The 24,839-nt window shown below is 29.6% G+C and overlaps 1 protein-coding gene across 2 annotated transcripts in view; it reads right to left on the minus strand.

Moving 5' to 3' along the window:
• LOC117179372 (probable Ras GTPase-activating protein) overlaps positions 1-21,602 on the minus strand; it is a 156,192-nt gene extending 134,590 nt beyond the window's left edge. For both annotated transcript variants that reach the window (XM_033371092.1, XM_033371091.1), the window contains exon 1: positions 19,910-21,602. In XM_033371092.1, the coding sequence (XP_033226983.1) occupies positions 19,910-20,789 (880 nt within the window). In that variant the 5' untranslated portion in view covers positions 20,790-21,602. The remainder of the gene's footprint in view (positions 1-19,909) is intronic.
• Between the last annotated feature and the right edge of the window lie 3,237 nt (positions 21,603-24,839).

Here is a 24,839-nt window from a genome sequence, read left to right on the forward strand (position 1 = left end):
CACCACCTATAGAACACTTTCTCAACGAGTGAGTCAGGCTTACACCGAAAGGGAAACATAATGGTATAATAATAATAATAATGAAAATATTACAAAATAATAATAAATAAATGTATGTTTTTATAAAAATAATGAATAGCATTCTCCATTGCAGTATTTTTCTTTTCACTAACCTCGATCTTGTCTTCCCTTTTTGGTTCTTTAAACTTTAAATCAACCTTCTTCAATGTTGAAAAGATTATCTTGGAAAGCAAGCTCGGTTCTTCCAACAACGCGAGGATAAATTGCCAGTGAATCGGATTCCTGATTGGTTCAGAATTCAGACTGCTATTGCAGAGTACTTCACAAGAAACTGATTCTATCACGTGCTTCGAATCCTTCTTCTTATACTCACAATCAGCCAGCCTTGTACTATTTATCTTCGAAATAGGAGAAAAAGTGGAAATTCTCCTATTTTATAAAAATAATGTAAAAGTTCCAGTAAAGTTTCTTTCAAATACTAAAATCAATTTTTCAATTCCGCAGATCAGAGCAAACCTGGAAAGCAGGGAAAAGTCAGGGAATTTTGTTGATCGGGCAAAATTCAAGAATTTTGAGAAAAGATTGCAAAAGTCAGGAAATTTTTCTAAGTTCTTCAAGTAACTCTTAAGAATAATCAGGACTGCCGCACAGTCAATTTTAGTCACTTTTTTCTGATAAAGCCACTGTGATCACTTTTGAAAAAATATCACTTGAGTCACTTTCCTTTCAATAACTATTGATATTAGGTCTATAACTATTTTTAAGTTTTTTTTTTGTATTTGAAAATATTTCAGTGTATATTAAGATTCCTAAAATGTATTACAATTTTTAATCCCTCAAAGAGATTTCAATCAAGTTTGAAAATTTTGTACTACTATTATAAAATTTGCATATTATTTGATATTTATAGTAGTATTTATTTTTATATACTATTTATTGTTTTCTGTCTTTTTAAAAGATTCCGAAGAATTTTCAACAGACTTAAATAATGTGAAGGAATTCCAAAGTATTTTTAAAATTTTAGGGTATTTTAAAAACATTTTAAGTAATTCTCAAAAGCTTTACAAAGTTTCAAGGAATTGCAGATTTCAATTTTTGAAATATTTTCGAATATTCCAAAAGGTTCATAAGAATTTCCAATGTATTTCAATAACTTGAAGGCCGTCCAAAAAATTTGGACGATTTTAGGGTATTTTTCAAAATCTCAAGAAATTTTCATCGTGAAGTCTTTTTAATTCACTTAGAATTTTTAGACATTTCATCAAATTTTTTTGATTTCCCTTAAATTTTTCAAAACTCATTTCAAAGTTACTGAATTCAATTAATTTTTTAATTGTTTTAAATTGACTTAGAATTTTGTCCACCTTCAATTTTTATATATTTACTTCAATTTTAATTAAAGTAATGAAAGTCGTATGAATCAAATTCCTTTAAATTCAAAAGGATATTAGTAAAAATGATAGTACACATTAGTTACATTTAGTAGTATATGAAAAACATTACGTGATAAGAATTTTGTTCTTTAAATTTTAATGCAGTGTTGTTGAAAAAAGGGATCTTAACTTTTATTTTCGATTTCGCAGTTCCTTTTTTGGTTAAAAACATACCACGTGAATTGTTTTTTAAGAATCTGTAAATAATTTAAAAGTATATTAAAGACTTCTAATTTCATAAACTTATGAAAATATACTACTGTTTTTGAATAGAAATTAATTTTTCTATAAAAATAGACAAATTTGCGATGAGTGACCATTAAAAATTATCCGATTTATTATTCCTCCCACGTAGTTAATTTGAGATTCAGACTTCCTTTATTTTAAACACCCCTGACAGTCAGAAAAAGTGAAAAATTAGTCAGGGAAATGTGAGGGAATGTTGAAAATGAAGTTTTGTGGCCACCCTCTGAAAGTAGGAAAACAAATGCATAAGTTGAATCCCCTTTTCTATTTACAAAATTCCCCTTCTATCCCTATTCTCTCTTCATGGATCATTATCATTATCATCCACCCCCATTTGATCGAAGCTCTCGAGTCAGGAACTATTTGAGGTCGTCGATTTAACCTTTAACCATTCTTAGACGCATATGTGGCGGTGAGAGAGTAATAAATCACGTTTTGTGACGACACAATGCAAATGTCGATCTGGAAGAATCTAACGATGGTTTACCTGTGATGTCTGCGGGGGAACATGTAAATTCGGGATTTAGAATTGGTGGTGAATATCCCACCTGGAATCGAATGGATGCATCCATAGTGACTATTCGGTCAGAATTCCCCTAAATTCTAAATCCTAACCAAATGAAATAAAAGTGTCGATGCTGTTCGTGACTATCTTGGTAATACGGATAAATGGATCGGTTTAGTAATGCGAAAGTAACGAATACTACTAGCACTGTCCACTCTGACAGAGACGGATTAGCAAAGAGTGTCGCATTATCATTGATTCCCCCTCAGATATTTAAACAGCCGAAAATACTTCAGGGATATTCATTAAATTAGTTTTATATATTCAAGATTAATGTACTATAATTTTCTTTCAAATTATTATAACTCATATTAAAGATTTTTACTTTATGGAAACACCAAAATTGGTTATAATGGATTCTACGCCAGGCTTCCACAAACCAGATCTGTACAACACAGAATTGTTTAAACTTTGGCTACTTAATTGTTTCGTAGATAAAATATAGACTTTTTAAATTAAATTCTGTCTGAAAAAAAAATCTCCTGGCAAAATAACGCGTGTATTTCTGAAAAAAATTCTTCTTTCGATGTCTCTAGTAACTTAAGGGAAAAGGACTCGACCGGCTAGGCCTAGTTCACTAGGTCTCAATCTAATTAACAGAAACTCTTTCTTTTAGAGTAAAACCCCTCGGAAAATCTAAATTTTGAGGTTTTAATTAATTCCAACCGCTTCTTCGTGGCTATGTTCCATTTGTTTAAAACTCGATTTCAAAAAAAATTCTCCTGACTTTAAAATGTCCTTTAAGAGAAAAAAAGTGAAACTGTGCATTACATAAATTTTAATATTTAATCAAAAAAATTTTCCTGTATGTAAAAAAGTAAGGTTTTAAAATCTTTCTATTGTTTAATAATTCTATTAATTTCCTATGAAACTATCAAATATAATATAGTTTATTGAATTATAAAATGATTCTAGGCTCTACAGTAAACATTCTACAATATTGATAGAAATTATTTTTTTATTTTACCAGGTTACTTATTAAATATCTATATGGTTTGAAAATAAGTAAAAACTGATATTTTATAATTAGCTATCGATTAAAATAATTTATAAATACTTTACTTATGCATACACGATAATTTCTCTTTGATTATTTTTAACTCAACCTTGTACTTGTTCTTTGTGCAGCTTTTGCAAGTAAACAGTGATAAAAATTATAAATGGAAAAAAATGTATTCAATTAAGAATTTTTTGAAAACGTGAAAAAACATGTTTGTTTGGCCAGGTAAAAAAGTTATATATAGTTTATGTATAGTGGACAAAACACTGATCTTTTTAATTTTTGTTCATAAAGAAAAATTTATGAAACAAATGAAAAATATCATTGTCTTGTGCACTATATATAATCTCTATATAAATTTTTCATCTGGGTGGATTTACTTGAATGCTCACTTTTGGGAAAAAGTTGAATATAAATTCCCGACCGACGCTGTAGAATTCCCGAGAGAGAAAATAATTTAAATGACAAATTTCCGAGATTAGAACATTCCCGTCCATTTAAAATTCACATATTGGAAATTTCCAGATTATTAAATTCCCGATCGTTTATGATATTATACCAAAATTTAAAATACCCAAATAAAATTGCCGATATTTTAAAGTATCCAACACTGTAAAATTGCCGACACAAGGAAATTTTCTAATTTAAACAACGAACCAATTGTTAAATAATAAAATAATAAATAAAACACTCTTATTTGATAATATCTATTTTTTATTATTTATTTATTTTCAAAAATAATTTTCCAATTTTAAAGATTAAAGAATTTCATAATTTTTAAAATTTTATTGCGTCGAATTCGGGCGTTTGAATATATTCTTTTTCGGGAATTTTATTTTTCTGGATTTTTCACTCATCTCGATATTAACGGATTTATTTATTTTTTACTTTTTTCGGATGCCAATTAACAAATTTTTTCCTCTGGGCCCAAGCAATTCAATTTATTTGAGCATTTACACTACTGAGAAAATCTATCATATCAATTATGAAGCCGATACAATCTACTAAAAGTTTTATTTTACAACGGAAAGATTTAAAAAATCTTATTTCCGTGCTTCAAGAAAAAATATGGAATTACACAGTCCAAAATCTGGTCATAATTTTCTTCAAACGGATTTATCTACAAAATATGAGGCATCTAGCAATTTAACAATAAAAAATTTGATAATATTCAAAACTAACTCGATCTTTTTACTAAAACAATGAATTAAAAAAATTAACAATTATACAACAAATTAACTCTCATTTTCTGGTTATTTTCGGGTCCAGTAGATATAACGATATTTCATAACTTTACAAAATTATCTTTTCATAACGTATTTTGTAAAGTAGGATTAAATTAAACTGTAACTATCGCATTTCTAAATTTGGAAACTAAACCGTGAAATCAAATTTTGACGCAAGTCATCGCACAGAAATGTATTTAGTCATCATTCTAAAAAGAGATGTTTCAGTGCACAGATGTTTCATGGTAACCTCCGCAGCCAATCGTATTCACCCGCTACAAAAGTCCAATGAAATTTAACCACAACCATTTTTAAAAATTTCTTTTGTACTTTTTAGGTTTTCAATTTTCATTATAGCCCTTAATTAATCGCGATTCCTAGCGCGATTAAGCTTTCACTCTAAATGTGGCATATATCATGATATTTTATGAAAAGGGCCGAATTCGAACAAAAAGAGCATTTGAAAAATAGTGTGTTTAGGGCCGGATGGTGTCATCATCAAGGGATTACGGCAAAAGCGTGACTGCTCCCTTTATTTGCTATAAATTTAGCTTTCCAAGTTTGATCGACGATTGATTTTACTTTTTTTTACAGAATTGTACAGAACTCAACGGTTGAAAAATGGTTTTAACGATACGTGCAAACACAGAATAAAGTAATGATAAAATTTGTTGCAGGACATTTTTTAAAGGGGCAAAGTTTTATTCAGACAACTTCGCGTTTTCAAAACACATGTGTTGTCATAGAAAAACAAAAGAAAGTTTAAACGATACTTGGGTAAAGTTTATTCTGTAAAATTAATTTTTGTTGCAGCGAATCTTTCATCGGACATCAACGTGAAGTTTATTTTCTGTTTTTTTTTCTATCAAGGAAAGAGTAGGAGAAAAAATTAGAGTGTCACAAATTTAGGTACAAATTACTGTCATACATTTCCATTTATCTTTAAAATAATTTTTAGAGGTTCAATTAGACTAGATGCTAGGCCATTTTAAGTGTGAAATTAAATTGTCTTGGGTTTTAATTTGTTTAAATACCAATTAATGGCTGAAAATGCATAAAGTATTTTTTGATAAATAAGGAATAAAGGCCAAATTTCACAAAACAAAAAAAAAACATTTTTTTGAAAATATCGGGCTTAAAATACAAAAATTTGTGATTTCATTCAGTTTCTCGCGGTCCTAAAATTCGGGATGAGTAGTCAAATATTTTTCACAAATTTGCTAGTCACCTCACATCCTCACCTCCCTCAAATTCATTAATTTTATCAGCTAATAGTTGATTGAATTAAACACTCACTTAAAATAGCTGATTTTTAGTCAGTAGAAGTAACTGACATGTCTGCTAAAATAAAATTACAAAATTATTTCTAAATTTAAATTCTTCATTAAATTTCTACATTTTAACAATGGCAGTGTTGCGCGCACCGCAATAAATGATTAAAACTAATCATAATAAAATGGTTAATATATTGAATGTTACGGATTAGACCAATTAAAATTATATTGACTTAATTTGAGAAAGTTACTGATTATAAAAATCGAAATGATTAAGATACATTCATCTTTATTGGCAGAAAATATATCTTCTTGGTTCAAAAGTATTCCTTTTTTTTGTGAAATTCAACTGTGTTTTTTTATTTAAAATTAAAATGTTTTTTTATAGAAATATAAACTATTACTTTTGCCGGTGAAAATATATATTTTTTGATAGAAAAATCAACTACGTTTTTTAAAGCCAAACTACTTTGTCAACAATTTTTTGGTTGTTGAAATGTTTCTTTTTTTATTGAAAATTAATATTGTTAATTGAAATTTGCACTATTCCGTTTTTGGTTAAACACTGATCCCTTTAGTTAAAAATCCAACTATTCAATTGAGGATTTAAGTACTTTGTTGAAAATTCGTTTTTTAGTTAAATTCAACAGTTTTTTTTATTAAAACTTGAAATGTTTTTTTATTCAAATATTAACTATTAAATTTTTGTTTTGAGAATTTAACTTCATTTTATTGAATATGTTACTATTTCGTTTTTGAAACTTGAACTATTTACCTAAAAATTCCTTTTTTTTAGATTCGTCATTTTATATAAAAATTCATCTTTTTACTTGAAATTTTTTTGAGATTTAACTTTTTTAACTGAAAGTTGAAGTATTAGATTTTAGCTTAAAAATAAATTTTTTTAATTGTAAATTCCACTTTTTGATTAAAATATAATTACTGATTGAAAATAACTCCTGGTTGAAAATTGATATTTTTTGGTAGAAAATTAATCTTCATGGTCCAAAGTTAAGTTTTGGTTGAAAATTGACCTTCTTCGATGCAAATTCGACTATTTGGTTATAAATTTATGTATTTTTTTGAAATATCGTCTTTCATGTTAAAAAATTCATCTCCTTGGTACACATTTTTTTTGTTTGAAAATTTAATTATGCACTTGGTTGAAAATTTATCTGCTTTGACAAAAGTTTTTTTTGTTAAAAATTTTTTTAGTTGAAAATTAATTGCGCTACATAAAAATTTGGTTACACCATTTTTGGTTGAAATTTTTTTTTAGTTGCCACTTTCAGGTGATTGAATCATTTAAAATGACTGAGTTAATCAATGAGTCAAATTGGCTTACATGAAAGACTCTCATCGAAAATTAAGTGTAATCTTAACAGTAAAATGTAATGTTAGATGGTTTCATGTATCTCTAGAATCTAAATTTGATATCAAGTTTCTGATACATCGAATCTATTGTTAGTCTGAGGTACCCATTGATCGGGGAGGACGTATAAAGTATAAGTACTCAAGGTGGGCGTAAAGATTGATTTCAATCGCGACAACCTAGCACCCATTTTATATCTTTTTATATCTCTATTTATGCATAGAGATTCCAGGTCGAGTTGTGTGCTCAATGTATTGATTGTAAATGTAGACTCACAGTCCTCGTTATGAAACGCTTTCACAATGACAGAACTCCGCACTCGGTCGTAAGATTGGCTAATTGCCGTTGATTCTAAGCAATAAATTTTAATTTAATTTTTCTCCGCGGTTTTCGCTCGCTTATTTATGGACTAAATTGCATTCATGAATGTCCTCTTTCTAGTATGTTTATGACCCTTAAGAGTTAACACTTTTTTTATCTAAGTGTATACAACATCCTTATTGTTCGAGCATCTGTTTTTCAAATGAAAGAGGATGGTCCAAGCAGACTCTAACCTTTTATTTAAAAATTAAAAGAAATTGAAAAGAAACTATCAGAAAAGAGAACACAGACTTTCACTGTCTAAAATGCTCTCAAAATAGAGGAAACAGGGTAATTTTTTACGCAAGCAGAATAATCGCAGGATAAATCATTTTAAATAAAATTAATGGCGTAACTAAAGTGATCTTTTCGTTAAAAAAAATTATTCTTGACGGATAAAAAAAAGAAATCTTAATCAAAAATGTAATAGTTGATACTCCAATGAAGAAAATATTTTAATCTTAAATGAAAAACCATTGAACTAAACCAAGAAAATGAAATTTCTGTACAAAGCAAGAATAGTTTAAATAAAAAAACAACAGAATTTTCAACAACAGTTGCATTTTCGATCTTTTAAACAAAATTTTTTGTTTCAAATTAAAACCAGTTGAATTTAATCAAAACAGATGAATTTTGAACAAAATATTTGGATCATCACGTAATGCAGAGTAAATTTCAACCAAACAGTTGCATTTCTATTGCAAAAAGTGATTTTCTAACCCAAAAAAAAATAATTTTTTAACAAAATACCAATAAATATGAATTTTGAACAAAATAATTAAATTTTGAACCAAATAATAACACTTTTAGCAAAAGAAAAGATCCGTTTTTAACCTGAAATTTGAAAGTAGACTTTATAACAAACAAAAAAAAAAGAATTTTCCTTTTGAATTTTCAATTCGGGAAAAACGGAAAACGGCCATGCGAACAAAAGGAATTTTGATAATTTATAGACTAAAGAATAATATGTTAAGCAACTTTTGAAGTTCATTTCTTATGCTTTTTAAATATTTGGTCAGAAAATTGGAAAATGTTCTGAGAAAATAATAGCTAAGAAACAGCTGCTTAAAAAGATTATTTATATTTATATTACATAAAATTTCAAAAATTTGTTTTTAGCGATTCGCAGATTTGAAAATATCTGACGTTTTGACAACGCCCCCCCCCGATATGTATAGAGAAATCCCCCCCCCCCATACTTTACGTAATTTATGCATGGCCTCTTAAAATGCTTCTTGCAGGAATTCTCTGACTTTGGCCATTTTTGTTCAAAATCCCTGACTTTTTCCTGATTTCTAGGTTATCCCTGACTTGCGCCCACCCTCTTAATATTAATTTCAAATACACAAATTCGTGAATGAAAGTAAAGCATCTTGATTAGGATGCTCAAAAGTAAAATTGTAGTGCAGGCATAATTAACGCAAAAAAACTCGTAAAAAAACAATTAAGATGAGGAAAAGGTAATTGGTAAGGGTTTTCGGGGGCGTACGATGACCTGTGGAGATAACGACTAATGGCTTATCGTGCTGACATTTTACATGCAAGCTGATCGTTTATCGACTTAATGGTTCTCGCGAAAATTCTGACTCCGTGAACATGACCAAAGAGCCTTTGACAATTTCCAGCTGAAATTGGTATGCGTTAATTACGAGGCCCGTTCGACAAGGATCAGAAAAGGAAGTAATCGCGTTCTACGTCTCGTTTCCGTTTGGATAACGGTACCGATTTGCGAATACTGAATACCGATTTGCCCACTTCTATTGTTGCTCACAGTCATTTAGAAAATAGGGCTCTGTTCCTGTTGTGTAATCACGATGTGAGAACAAACTCATCTCGAGAAAGAGTCACTTTTTCACCTTTTTTATTAGAAATTTTCAAATTTCAAATGAAAGTTTTCAAAATATTTATTTCTAGACACCACACTCTTTCTCCTTTTCGCCCATTTTTTTTAAAGAATTCATCTATTCCCCCTTTTTTCAATAAAGTTCTTGTGTTTCTGATTTTTTCCCAATAAGAAAATCCAACTATTTTTGGTTGAAAGTTTATTCTTTTTAATTGAAAAGTCCACCATTATATTTTTTGTTCAAAATGCATCTCTTTTTGTTAAAGATTCTATACTATTTGGTTGACAATTCAACTATTGTGTTGAAAAAAGTGAGATTTTTTCGTCGGAAATTCAAGTGCTACTTGGTTGAACTATTTTGTAAGGAACTGATTTTATTACATTTAATTGTTTTGTTGAAATTTTTATTTTAATTCATTAATTTTAATGCAAATCTAACTATTCCATTTTTGGTTTAAAAATTATAGTTTTAGTTGACAATTTAACTATTTGATTGAAATATCATGTCTTTTCTTGAAAATTCGTCGTTTCAGATAGAAAATTAATCTTCTTCATGGGAAATTCATGTAATCGGTTGAAATTCGACCTACTTTATTAAATATTCATTCTATTAGTTGAAGATTCATTTCCTTCATGGAAAACTCATTTATTATGTGGAAAATGTGCTATTTTTTTGGGGTTAAAAATTAATGTTGGAAACTAAAGCTTTAATATTTTCATTTTTTGGTTTAAACTTTTGGTTTTTATTCGAAAATTAAACTATTTTGTAGACAATTTTTCTTTTTGTCCTAAAATATAACTTTTTTGTTGAAACAGCATACTTTTCAATTAAAAATTATGTAACCAAATTGTTGAGTTTTCATTTTTCAAGACAAAAACACGAATTTTCTATAAACCGGTTTGATTTTCAACAAAAACAGTTAATTTTCAACCGAATGTTTTAATTGTCTACAAAATTATTAAGTTAAATAGACATATTTTCTACAAAATAGTTTAATCTTCAACCTAAAAATGTGAATTTACAACAAAAAAGCTATTTTTAACCAAAGAAAAAAACTATATTTCATACAGATAGTTAAATTTTCAATCGAACACATGAATCTCCAACGAAGAGAAGACTTTTCAACTAAGGAAGATTTTTAAGTCAAGATGGTCAAAAAATAATTGTTGAATTTTTAAACTGAAAGTATGAACTTTCAACCAAAAAGTCAATTTTAAAGAAATGTTTGAATTTTCAATACAAAAAGACGAATTTTTAACAAAGCAATTGAATATTCAACCAAAAAGGATGATTTTTAAAAATAAAATAGTTGAATTTTCAACAAAAAAACTAAATTTTCAATGAAATAGTAGAACTTTTAACCAAAAGACAATTCTGGATCAAAAGTATAATAGTGGACTTTTCAAGGAAGAGGAATTAACTTCCAACCAAAGATAGTTGGATTTTCTTATTCTTAAGTAAATTACTTAACATTGAAGGGCGACAAAAAAAACAGAAAAGAGGTAAGTTTCTTTAAAAAGAGGAAAAAAGGAGAATTCTCTAATAAAGGGAAAATGAGGGGAATAGTTGAAAGTGTGAAAACGAACCAAATTTGTTTTCTCTAAAGAAAATATAATGAGTGCGCAGAGAATGTTCCGCTGTAATAAAATTTGATGCAAAATATATGTTAATTATTACAATTTTTTGTTTTGAATTGCGTTCTCTATTTATGATATGAAAGTAAGTGATGGTTAGTTGATGTGTAGTGTATGGAGTTATTACTTGGCAACATGCAACAAATAAATGAGGATTTCACGGTCGTTTTTCTCGATTCTCGATAGTCGACTTATTGAAGCCACGCGACAGGGCCCCTGCTCCCCCCCCCCCCCCTAAATCAGAGACGCGTTAATCTGGCATCTCGGTCCTTACCATCTTTCGATCGGGTCGTGGACCTGCATCAAGATTTCGGGGACCTACTTATATGCAAGTCCCTGCAACTTCGTTCAGTCACCTGCCTCTCGGCCTGGGACCGGGCTCAAATAAACTATTATACTCTCCTCGACCATCGTTCCCAAAATCATTTCTACACCCACTTGCAACATAGTCATCTTTCCGCAAATCAACGATTAGCATGCCTCATTTTATAGGATATGATCGATAAAATCGGACAGGATACATAGGATGGATAGGACAGGACACATATGATATGATAGATAGGATCGAATAGGAAAGATAGGATAGGGCAGGATATGATATGATATACATAATTGGATATGATAGATAGGATAGGACAGATATGACAGTATAGAATAGGACATTATATGATAAATAGAATCGGATATGGTAGAATAGGCATGGTAGAATATATATTATAGGATAAAATATGATAGTGTAGAACAGGACAAGATATGACAGGACAGAATATAACTTCAATTCAATTTCAAAATATTACGAAGTTTCCATTTGCTTCTCTTTTATGTACAGTAGACTCTACGACACTTCTCGTTCTCGGTGCAATAGGGGAAGTGAACAGGAAGTGTCAGGTAACCCTCTCTCCTGTCTCAAGCCGCGTTCGGCGCAGTAGGCGTAGCCAGTCACGTATGCGTGTGCGTGAGATGAGACAAGGAGTGAGGACAAGTGAACGAAGGAGAAATCGGAAAACGAGAAGTGTCGTAGAGTCTACTGTGTTTTTGTTCGTTTTAAACCAAGAAAGATTAATTTTATACCATAAAAGATCAATTTTAAATCCAAAAGGACAACATTCTTAACAAATAGTTGACTTTTTGACCAAAATAGATTACTTTGACAAAAAAGCCGAATTTTCAATAAAATATGTGAAAATTTTCTACCAAATAGGTGAATTTTTAACTTATAAAGGATATACTTTCCACCAAAAATAGCATAGTTAAATTTTCAGATAAAAAAATAATTAAAAAAAAACCGCATAGTTTAATTTTCAGCAATAAAAATGTTATTTATTAAAAAAATGAATTTCTTACCAAATAAGTTCAACTTTAAATTAGTTACCGAAAAAAAACGTATTTGAAACATAACACTTCAAAATTCAACCAAATAGTTGATTTTTTTAAATTATTATTACACCATTAAGCTATTTCCCTTTCAGGGTAGGCGTGATTCACTCGGTGGGGAAGGGAGTAATGTGAGGAAGGGATATCATTTTTTTAAGAAAAATATTTATTTCCTACAAAAAAATGAATTATCAACAAAATACAATAATTTTCAACCAAATAGTTGAAGTTTCAACTGAAAAATATAAATTTTCAAACAAAAATAAAAGTTAAATTTTCAGTTAAAAAATTAATTTTCAACCAAGAAATAAATATTCAACCAAACGAGATGAATTATTGCGAACCAAAAATATAATAGTAAACTTTACAACTAAAAAAGAAGAAGCTTAAATAGGAAAAAGTAGATTTTGCGAAAGAGGAAAAAAATTCCCGATCCTAAATATCTTAATTTCATTGGACATGCTATAGCAAAAATATTTTAAGCAAAGGATTTTAGTTCTTCGATTAATAAACAAAATCCATCCTATCAAGTAATATATATTGACTTATTACTTTAAATAAGAAATAATTTTTTCAAATTTCACTTTACCAATAAACTTGCTAAATTTCGGCATTGATAAATAATGATTCTCACCTGCAACAAAAAGGAGAAAAACCAAATTAGTAAATATTCAATTTCAATGCATACTTAATATTACTCTGAATACATTATTTGATCAATGTTATATAAATTCTGTCAAACATATTATGTTTTTCTTTTACTACCGAATAGAACTTAAGATCTCGAAATATAGATGTTCAGTTTTTTTCTAATAAAATTAGCGTTTAAAAATGAAGACTTTTAATTAGATGCTTCCAAAATTGATCACTTACAGATTTTCGCTATCTAACTCCACTAACGGAAGTATATTTTCACAATTAAAGACAATAAATTGCAATAAAGTCAAAATTCTAGCACAAAATTGTAGTTTGTAGCAAAATAAGATTTTTAATTTTCTACAATTTTAAACGTTTAAAACCAAAAACAGGGATACGCCATTTTTTGGATAAAATGTTTTTGGCGAAGTTTTTTGTACTTTTTATTCAAAAATAACGTGAGATAATTTGGAGTGAAGAGATATTTGGTAATATGATGTTTCTTCTGAATTAACAACGTCGTGCAACTTTAAACCAAACTTTTGCATTTTTAACCAAAAAATATGACATTTTTACCCAAAGAGATGAATTTTCAAATAAAAAAGACGAATTTAAAGCTAAGAAAGATTTTTAAGCCAATAAAGAAACAAAATTTGATCAAAAATGTTGAATTTTGAACAAAAAAGCGAGTTTTCTAATAATAAGGTGAATTCTCGAACAAATACATAAATTTTTAACCAAATAGTCGGATTTGCAATCAAGAATATTGATTTTGTAACAACGGTGACAAATTTTCAAGAAAATACATACATTTTTTAACAATTAATTGACTTTTTAACGCAAAAGATTAATTTTCTGCCAAAAAGACAACTTTGAAACAATTCAAATCAACTTTCAATCAAATATAGTTGAACTTTCAAGAAAAAAGTTAATTTTTAATCAAGCAGATGAATTTTCAACCAAAAAGATCAATTTTCAAGAAAAAACGTTATGTATGATGTTTCAACGAAAAAATATTTTCAACTAAAAACTTGAATCTTTAACTAAAATTAAGAAATTTTAACAAAGTAGTTAAATTTTATACTAAATAATTCAATTTTCTACCAAATTGCTGGATTTGCTGTCAAATTGTTGAGCTTTTGAGCCTAAAATACTAACTTTTTACAAAAACGATGAATTTTTAACCTGAAAATATAAATTTTCTGCAAAAAATTTAATTTCAACCGAAACAGAATTATGTTTAACCAGCCAAAAAAGAAGAACAAAAATCAGTGTTGAATTTGCAAGCCAAAAAGACACAGTGGGTGCAAGTACAGAATTATATATTACAATTTTAGCTGTCTTCGTTATATTCTTACTTGTGGTACGTTCAACTAAAAATTAATATTTTGCCACTTAATTAACAAAAAAGGAGAGCAAGTGGTGAATAAATAATAACACTCGCCTTTTCTCATTCTTATGCAGTCCTTCTTAAATAATAACGAGCCCACGGGAACTGCTCATACATTATGGATTGACTCTTTCGCCTACATTTGTCTCCCCTTCTATACATGCAACATGTCGTGAACCTTTCTGCTTTCCCACGTGTTAAGTTATGTAAGAACGTGCCCTTGAAAATTTCTTAAATTTTAAACTTTAATTGATTAAAAGTTGCTTATGCGTTCTGATTTTACAAATAACAAGCAATAGATTTCGGCACTTTGCAATTATGCTTCTTCAGATATGATCATTCCTGATAAAGAATCGTTGGCAACGAAAAATTCTTTAGCTGCCATGATAATATTCTTCACTAATTAGGCGTCACTCTAATTGAATCTTAAAATTCACTGGGAGATTTAGAAAGGGATTTTTATAAATATTTAAAACCTAAAATTTTAATCTTGAAAGATTTTTAACATAGAATAAAACAATTTCAGATGAAAATATTTCAATTTTTAACCAAATGATTAAATTTTCAACAGAATGATAATATTTTTAATCAAACTGTTTAATTTTCTACCTACAAAGATGAACTTTTGACCATATTGTAGAATTTACAAACAAACAAGATTAAATCTCAACTAAAAACGGTGCGTTTTCAATCAAATAATTTTTTTTTTTCGAAGACAATTGAATTCTTAACAAAACAAGATAAATTATCAATTCAAAAGCACGAATTTTGTGTCCAAATATACGAACGGAAAAATTCGAATGTTTTAAAAAACAGTTGACTTTTAAACCCGAAATATGCATTTTCATCAAAAGATAATTTGCAATAAACAAAGATGAATTTTCAATCAAAGAGTTGAATTTTCAACATTAATAATTATTTTTAACGAAACAGTTGCATTTACAACCAAATAATAGAATTTTTAATAACAAAATATTAAAACCTGAACCCAAAACAGGACACTTTTAATTATAGTTTCAATTTTAACAGAAAGATGAATTCACGACAAGAAATGTAATAGTTGACATTTCAACAACAAAAAAATGCGAATTTTCAACAAAATAGTTCAATTTTAAAACCAACCAGGCGAGTTTTCAACAAAGATGATTAATTTTCTACTAAAAAAGACGAATTAAAAATGATGAATTTTCCAAGCAAAAAAACGAATTTTCCACTAAAAAGATTGTTTTCAACGAATACTGTAGTAGTATATATTTCAAACGGCAAAATTAAATTTTAAATAAAAAGAAAAGTTGTATTTAACTAAAAAAGGCCATTTTTCAGAAAATAGTTGAATCCTTAAACAAAGACTATTAATTTCCAACCAAACAGTTGCATTTTTAGCCAATGAATAGTTTAGCCAATAGCCAATAGTTGAATTTCAAAACCAAAAAGACGAATTTTCAAATAAAGCAGTTGAATTTTCAACTGAAAAGGACAACCTTTTAACAAAATTATTACATTTTCAACAAACTAATTAAAGTTTTAACTAAAAATATAATCACCAGGAGGGATAAACTGCAGGCAAAATAGAAATAAAAACATAAGGCAAATAAATGACTGATAAGAATATTGTATGAGGGTGGTACAAAGCTTCATTTTCAAAATTCCCTAATTTTTCCTGACCAATGTTTGGCTTTTCCTGACCATTAATATTCAAGGACCGGAACTTTAATCTGGAAACATTTTTAACACAGATTATTTTTTAAATGAAATAAAAGAATCCCAAAATAACATAAGAAATTGCTTAATTTATTAACCTTGACAGTTAGAAATTCGCTGACTTTTACAACGTTGTTTCCAAATTTCCTGATTTTCCCTGACATACATCCACTCTGGTTGACGACAACGGAAAAAGATTAAATATTGGGCCAGCATTACCCCGGTTAGGATTAAGGATCCAGTAATAAGAGGGATTGTATTGCTATAGGATGACGTGATGAATTCTTTCACTTCTGTGGAATTTTTGATCATGGGAAACAGGTTACCGGTTTCTGACTTTTGTGGCTTAGGTATGTTGTCTAAGGACAGAGCCCGAATGTCACGAAGGATGAGAACGATATTTCTTGAAGATAAAGTCTCCTATAAGTATATATTAAATAGTCATAGTTAAATATACGCGATATACGTAACGTCTGGACGATTTACTATTGACCTGAGAAAAAAAGAAGAGACTGCAAAGGAAGGGCTACAGCTCTCGGCTAAAAGTGGACTCTATAATTTCGCGCTTTATAATTACGATTATGCCGTGTATCGTAAAAGTCACGTATCCCCGGTACATAAACGCACTTTGGACGACCGAGATTCTAAAAACCAATGATCGCGATTCAGTGGGAACAAACTTTTTTAACACTTTGTATTCTGTGAATTCCTAATACAAATAGTTCAAATTATGTCTTAGGTATTACAACAGAATGTAGGTAAGTATATAAAACTTGTAGAAGCAGAGAGGTTTGAAAACTGATATGATAAAAATAGATTACTAGGTAATAACAGTATCTTATTATACTGTGATGAATGATTTATTACTTCATCATTCGCATAATCGGCACTGCACCATCGACTTCGATATATTGGAGCTATCTTCGTTTTCTCTCACAACACCCTCGAGAATCCTGCATAAAATTTTCGAGTGCATATCATTATGCACAAGAATTATAGTGTAATTCTGAAAATTGTGTAATTACATGCTCTTATGGTAAATATGAGGTTACTTCAAGTGTTCTACATTGGAAACACTTTGTCCTAACTTTTTACACAGCACTTTAAGATCGATACATAGATTATTGCTACCAGAAATTACGGCAGTACAGGAAAGGTCAATTATTTTCGAGTGAAAGGGTTTGGTAAAAGAAATTCATTCTTGTTTTATGGTTACCAAAAACTCTCTGTTTCGTTTGTTCAAAATCTATAGAAATAATTAAACAAGACCCAAAACTTAATAGAGCCTTGTTCTTACTCTTGCAATGAGTCCCTCTCAGTAGTTTTCTAATTTGGAAATATTTTGTCCTAGTTTTTTGCACTTGATTTTTCAAAGATCGATCCACAGTTTCTGACCAGGAATTATGTTTTTTATGCATGTTCTTATAACAATTGCAATTAATCTTTCGCAATAGTGTTCTTCTTTAGAAATGCTTTGTCTTAACTTTTTGCAGTGTACATTCCAAAGATTGATCTACAGATTGTAACCACAAATTATATTTTTTTGCATGGTCTTATGGTAATTGCAATGGGTCTTTCTCAATAGGGTTCTACTTTGAAAACACTTTGTCCTCACTTTCTTCGCTGAACGTTTCGAAGCTTGGTTCATAAATTGTCTTACCGTTACCAAAAACTGTTCATTTTGTTTGATCAGAAACTATAGAACTAAATGTACAGGACCCAAAATTGATTAAAACCTTATTCTTTCTCTTACAGAAAGCATGTTCTTGTGGCAACTGAAACGAGTCTATCTCAATAGTGTTCTACTTTGTAAAGACTTTGTTCTAACTTTTTACACTGAACGTTTCAAAGGTGGAACCACAGATACCAGAGATTATATTTTTTTTAGTCATAACTAACAGAAAGTACAAAACCTATATCTTGTTCTTATGCACCGTCCATAAACTACGCTAACAAGGTTGATAATCGTTTTTACAACAATTCTTCTGTTTCCCCTCTGCTCCCAAGAAATTTGGACTTATTCTCGTTTTTTCGCTTAAATGTGAAGTAAAGTTATAGAACGCAATAAGAAAATCCAACTGTTTTTGGTTGAAAAGTTTTTATCTACTTATCTACTATTATATTTTTAGTTCAGAATTCATGTCGTTTATTTGAAAATTCGACTATGTGGCTAAGAACTTTATTACTTTGTTAAAAATTCAAATTTTTTTTGTTAAAAATAAATTCAATTACTATTGGATTCAAAATTCTTTTTTTTTTTTGAAAATTAATATTTGTATTATCATAAAATTAATTTTTTAAACCAAAAATGTGACCTTAAAATTTATCTTTCCTGACTTAAAATTCATCTATTTGGTCATTATTGTTCGTTTTATACAAGAGGTTGAAAATTAGTATTTCAGTAGAAAATTGATCTTTTGTGGTCAAAAAAATTATCTTTATTGGTTAAAAATGAACTCATGTACGTAATTTTTGCAAATTCGCGAAAACTATCTCCTTAAGATTATCCTTTCAGTTGTAAATTTCATTGTTTGTTAAAAAGACATTCTTCTTTGTGGCAAATTCAACTGTTTTATTAAAAATTCGTCTTTTTGGGGTTACAAATTCAATTTCTTTTGTAAAAACTTATTTCTTGTTTAAAAATTCATATGTTGATCGTAAAAATTCAACTCAAAACTTTTTTAACGGAAAATTAAACTCTTTTTTGAAAATTTATCTTTTTGATTTAAACATTCATCTATTTTAGTAAACATATCATTTTTTAAATGAAAATTCAATTTTTTAGTGATTCTTCCTTGCATAAGTATATTCAACTATTTTATTTGAAATAAGATCGGTTGGAATCAATTTGTTAACAATGCATTTTTTTATAGAAAATTTTTTAATATTAGTTGAAAATTCATCTCGGTCGAAAGTTGAAACATTTTGTTAAAAATTAATATTTTTTCAAATTGAAAATTCAACTATTTGGGTAAAAGTTAAATTAAATTGTTAAAATTTTATTTGTTTGAGTGAAAGCTTATGTCTTTGGTGGAAATTTAACTATTTAGTGGAAAATACTTTTTGTTTGTTTAAAATTAATTTTTAACTGTAAATGTAACCTTTCTATTTTTTTAAGATTGATCTTTTTTAGTTCAAGATACTTTTATTTTGGTAAAAAAATAATTCTCATGGGTTGAAATTTAATTTTCATTGGGTAAAAATTCATTAGTTTCGTGGAAAAGTCATATTTTGAGGGAAAAATCATTATTAGTTGAAAATTCATCTTTTTGGTTTCAAAATTTGTTTGTTGTTGTTGAATAAACGTAATTTTTTAAATTGAAATATCAAGTGTTTTGTTAAAACTATATTTTATAGTAGAAAATACATTTTTTTGTTTTGTTTAAAATACATTAATAAATGTGAAATTTGTATCAGAAATACTGTTTTATTCTGTTCATAAAAGATTCTATCTTAAAAGTATTACACGAATTAAAAATCTGATATTCGAATATTAATGATCAAGGAAAATGAAAAATTAGCCAAGGAAAAATGAGGGAATGTTGAAAATGAAGATCGTGGACACTGTCTACTTCTACTAGAAATAACTAGCAAACCATTTCTGGAAATTAAAAAGTAAGTACAGTAAGAGGTAGGTGGCGTTGTTACTATTTTTACAGGGAGGAAGGGGGGCCTTGGAGAGGGCCCATAAACTGTTACGTAATTGAAGTACGGACTCCTTACCGAAATGATGAGATTTATCAGGAGAGGCAAAAATATATTAAAAAACAAAGAACCACACTATCTTCGTTCCACATCATTAACCATCTCTCGTGCGATTAAATATTACTCACCTGAATGAACGCCGCCATCGATGTCGGCTTCTGCGAAAGCACATCCTTCCGGGCACTCGTTCCGGAGAATCGAATCCTCAAGGAGTTCCTTCTCATTATCACCGCTGAAATCGACATGATTGGCTTTGTCATCACCACTGCTACCAGTAGTGTTGTGCCTTGCTGGCCTCACCAAAGCACTAGTGCTTCTAGTTAACTTCGTACTATGAGTCCTTCTTATCAGATTTGCAAAGGTAATATTATTATTATTGTTATGTTGCTTCGTAACTGTCTGCTCAAGAATCGACCTAGACTCCCTCGTCCTAGACTTGATCTTCGGCATTGCCCTCCTCTCAACTTCATCCCTAGATTTCTCTTCACTACTAAACTTCTCTTCACTTCTACACTTTTCATCATTTTTACATTTGTCCTCGTTTCTAGATTTTCGCCTAGCTTCACTATTCTCAGTTTCGATACCGGGTATAGTGTTATTCAGTCTGTTGTCCTTTCTCCCAGCATCTTTCCGCCCGGTGAACCGGCTCTGAAACCTCTCTATCGTCTTGAAGGACCTGGTTCTCTCCACCTTCTTCTTCTGCTCGGGGCCCTCCTCTTTCGAAGCCTCGAAGATCCTCGTCAAAGACTGAACCTTGCCACGAGACTCGACCCCACATTTTCTCTCAGCAACACCATTAGTCAAGGTATCATGATTGCTCATAGTTCGGGTCAAGTGTGCGTTGGGTATTTTGGTCGTACCTATAGGAAAGGTGTTGCAGGAGTATTTATCGGGATCCAGGGAGACGGTTTTTGGAAGTTTTGTGACTTGGCGGGACTCGCCGTCTAAGGAGACGTAGAAGGTGGACCTCCTTTTTGGAGAGCCATCCTGGTTCTCCACTCCCAACATCTTTAGTTTCTGAAGAACTTACATCTCTAGGAGTGGAAAATTTGGAAGAAGAAGGACCTCGTTTCACTTTTTTCCCTCTTATCAGTTATGTTTGTTCATAATTGTCTCGTCTAATAAAAATTACTAATCTGTCTCCAAGTTGATGATTTATACAACAATTTTCGTTAGCTTGGCGAAAGAGGTGGCACCTTTAAGGATCGTTTTAACACTCGTTTAACACTGCCCCTGATCCGCGGATGCTCGTGCTTAGGAGATATAAGAGTGAAAAGATCGTCTTCGCGGTTGGCTGATCGTGAGAACTTAGGAAAGGGATAATATCTCTTTCCCCTGCATGTCGGATCAATGGCTCCTGAAAATATAAGTCCAGGAGTGAAATATCGTAAACACACCAATGATGGATTCGAGTCATAAACACGTGGAAGTAACAGGGTGTCAGGATTGAAACTCTTAAATGACAACAAACCACTGCAAGTCTTTACTTTCCTTTCCACCCTGCTCTTCCCTTCCTGTAAAAACCATTTATTTATTCTGCACTTTCACCATACACTCACTGTTTTTTAAGTAACAAAACCGATTTTGTTCTGGTTTTTTTGTTTCTTAAATTCAAAGTGACACTAAATTATGTTTCACTGACACTTCACCTTTATGCAGTAGTTTAACAACTGATCTATTTTTAGATAGAGTGATTTCACATAAATTATAAACTTAAAAAAAAAGACTTTTGTTTATACTTTTTTGGCCTTCATGTACATATTTTTTTGTTTTAAAAGGGCGGAAAGCATGCACGATCGCGAGAGCGGCAGGCTATCGACAACCTCTTGTCGAACGGATTCACGACTATCTGAGTCTCAACTTTTTCTACAGAACACTCAGCGCCCCTGACGGCAAGTTCCTCAGACTGGCGGCGCATTTCATTTCTCTACGATGCACTCCTCCAGACTTCCCATGACGAGAATATCCTCATTTTCAAATAAAAGGGTTTGTCTCATTTCTCAATATCCAAAATCATAGCCATTCAATAGAAGGTTATCATTTATTATTACACAGTTTTGATATCCTATGATAAAAATATATTAGAAAAATATTTTTTAGAAGATCAATGTTTGAAACATAGATTTGAATTTTTTAAATGTACTTTTATAATGATAGATTTTAATTCTCTGTTCTCATCCATTAATTTTTCTAGTGTATTATTTTCAGTACAGAACCCGGATCTATTCAAAGTATTTTGCTGAGATAGAAAGTAATAATTTTAAAAACACAATAATTAGTTTTTTCTAAATCTGCATTTTCTGTCTTTATCAGTTGAAAACTCTCAGATGATCACATTTTTTAAATCTTATCTAAAAAAAGATTTTAGTACAAAAAAAATAATTAACTACATTTGTATTCAAGAAAATAACAAAATTAGGAAGATAAAAATTTTTTGACTACGTATTTTATTACATATTTAAAAAATATTAAACATGAGTCGAACTTTTTATTTATTTTTCTTTTCATTGCGAGCCAGACTAATAGAAGTCAATAAGATCCATCTATTTTTTGTCAAATGTTCATTTTTCTTGGTTGAAAAGCCTACTATTTCTAGTTGAGAATCTATCTTTTTTGTTAAAAATTTTATTGTTTGATTGAAAGTGTATATACTTTGTTGAGAATTCAACAAATTGGTTAAAAAGCTAACCTTTTTATTTGAAAAATCCACTATTTACATGCAATTTTATTTTCTTGACTGAAAATTCTTTTTCGACTGAAAATTCATCTCTTTAGTATAAATTTCTTCTTTTAGTTTAAAAATTCAACATTTCTGTTAACAACTCATCCTTTTTGGTTGAAAATGAGAATGTTTTGTAGAAAATTCATCCGTTTGACTTGAGAATTTTACAATTTGTTATAAAATTCAACTATTTTTACATTCTTATCAGAGAAGGTATTAGATTTGTGTAAAATTTGACCCCCCCCCCGCAGTTTTTGTCAAATGTTTACGTTTTGAGACCTCCTGAATCCGAAAAACAGGTTTTTAGGAATGTGTCTGTATGCTTGTATTACTGTATTACTGTTGTACTGTATTACTGTCTGTATGTATGTCTGTCTGTATGTATGTATGTCTGTCTGTCTGTGAACACGATAACTTTTGAAGAAATTAATCTATTAGATTGCATTTTGGTACACTCGTTTAGTGTCCTAAACTAAAGATCAAGTTCGTTAGCCAGCCATTTTGGATGAAAATTCAAAAACAGCACTTATTTTAAATATTTTTGAGACCACTTTTTTAAAAATTCAAAAATTCTCTGTACGGTTATTCATAGAATTCAAAAAATTTAACAATTTATCCTACTGACTTTTTTTTAAAATAAAAAATTACTAGAGTTATAGCATTTTCAAAATCCAGAAAAACAAACTAAAATGAACAATTTAAGCCAAACAACGCATGATATGAAAAAAGTCTGGAGAAGAAAAACGTTGCTTTTTAAAAGCCCTACAAGATTATGATAACTTTTTCTCAAAATTTGATTGTACAAAAAATGTTTGAAACCACATTTTTTCAAGATGTAAGAATTTTATGCACGGTTTTTCATAGTACTTCAAAACTTGAACAATTTATCCTTCTGACTTTTTTCTATAAAAAGAAAATTATCAGAGTTAGAGCATTTTCAAAATACAAAAAAAAAAACTAAAATGAACATCTCAAACCAAACAACGCATGATACGAAAAAAAGTCAGGAGAAGAAAAACTTTGCTTTTTGAAAGCCCTACAAGATTATGATAACTTTTTCAATTTGGTCAAAAAGTGGAAAATTCAAAATTTAATCGTACAAAAAATTTTTGAAACCACATTTTTTCAAGATGTAAGAATTTTATGCACGGTTGTTCATAGTACTTCAAAACTTGAACAATTTATCCTTCTGACTTTTTTTTATAAAAAGAAGATTATCAGAGATACAGCATTTTCAGAATCCAAGAAAACAATCTAAAATGAACATTTTAAGCCAAAAAACGCATGATATGAAAAAAAGTCAAGATAAGAGAAACTTTGATTTTTGAAAGCCCTACAAGACTATGATAACAACTTTTTTAATTTGGTCGCGAAGTTGAACACTCCAAATTTGATCGTACCAAAAATAATGAAAAATCCAAAAATTTCATTTTTTTATCAAACTATGCAAGATACGAAAAAAATGAAAAAACTCAAATTGCGCGCCCTGGAAAGAACTACAAATTAAGAATGAATCACTTTTCGATATAAGCTACGAGAAAAAATGAGACAAAACTTGTTCATCCAAAAAAGAGCTATAATTTTTGATAGGACAGCTAGTTTTTGCTTTAGTCGTAAAAAATAACATTCTAAATAAAAATGTTAAATTTGTTTGAAAAAACGACACAAGGTATGAATTTAAATTACCAGACAAAAGTTGTGCGCCTTATGTTTTTGGGGTCACTGATTCTGATTCCGGGGTTCAAATAACCCAGTTGGCTCATATTTTATCGAAAAAGGCAAAAATAGATGCAAAGTCGACGGAAACAGCGATTTTTCGTGTATATTTTTGCAAAAAGAAAAAAATATTTTCATGACCGGTGGACTTAACCAGAATATCTATATGTTTTTTGGGTAGCTGAATCCAAATACGGGGCCCAAATAACCGAGTTGGGTCATATTTTTTCGAAACACGCAAAAATAGAGGTAAAATACAACAAAACAAATGACTGAACAAAACAAATGACAGATCCCGCTCGAACTTCACGTCAAAACAAATTACTGTGAAACAAACAAATAAAAGATTGCGCTCGAACTTCACGTTAGTAAAGAGGACAGTGGTGACAATCTCTTTAAGCGTGCTTCTTAATATGACTTCAGCACAGTTTTAAAAGCCATTATCAGTTTTTTTTGTGTTTTTAAATCACTAGTTTACTATACTATAAACTCCCAAATCAAAACAAATCATGTCTTCTAAGCGCTATTTCAATTCCAATTTATCCACTTCCCCTATAGCGCATAATTTTGTGGGTGATCCAGATGCATTTTACTACATATGTGGTAAATTTGAGGTTTTA

This window comes from Belonocnema kinseyi, chromosome 9, assembly GCF_010883055.1.
Source record: "Belonocnema kinseyi isolate 2016_QV_RU_SX_M_011 chromosome 9, B_treatae_v1, whole genome shotgun sequence".
Classification (NCBI taxonomy): Eukaryota; Metazoa; Arthropoda; class Insecta; order Hymenoptera; family Cynipidae; genus Belonocnema; species Belonocnema kinseyi.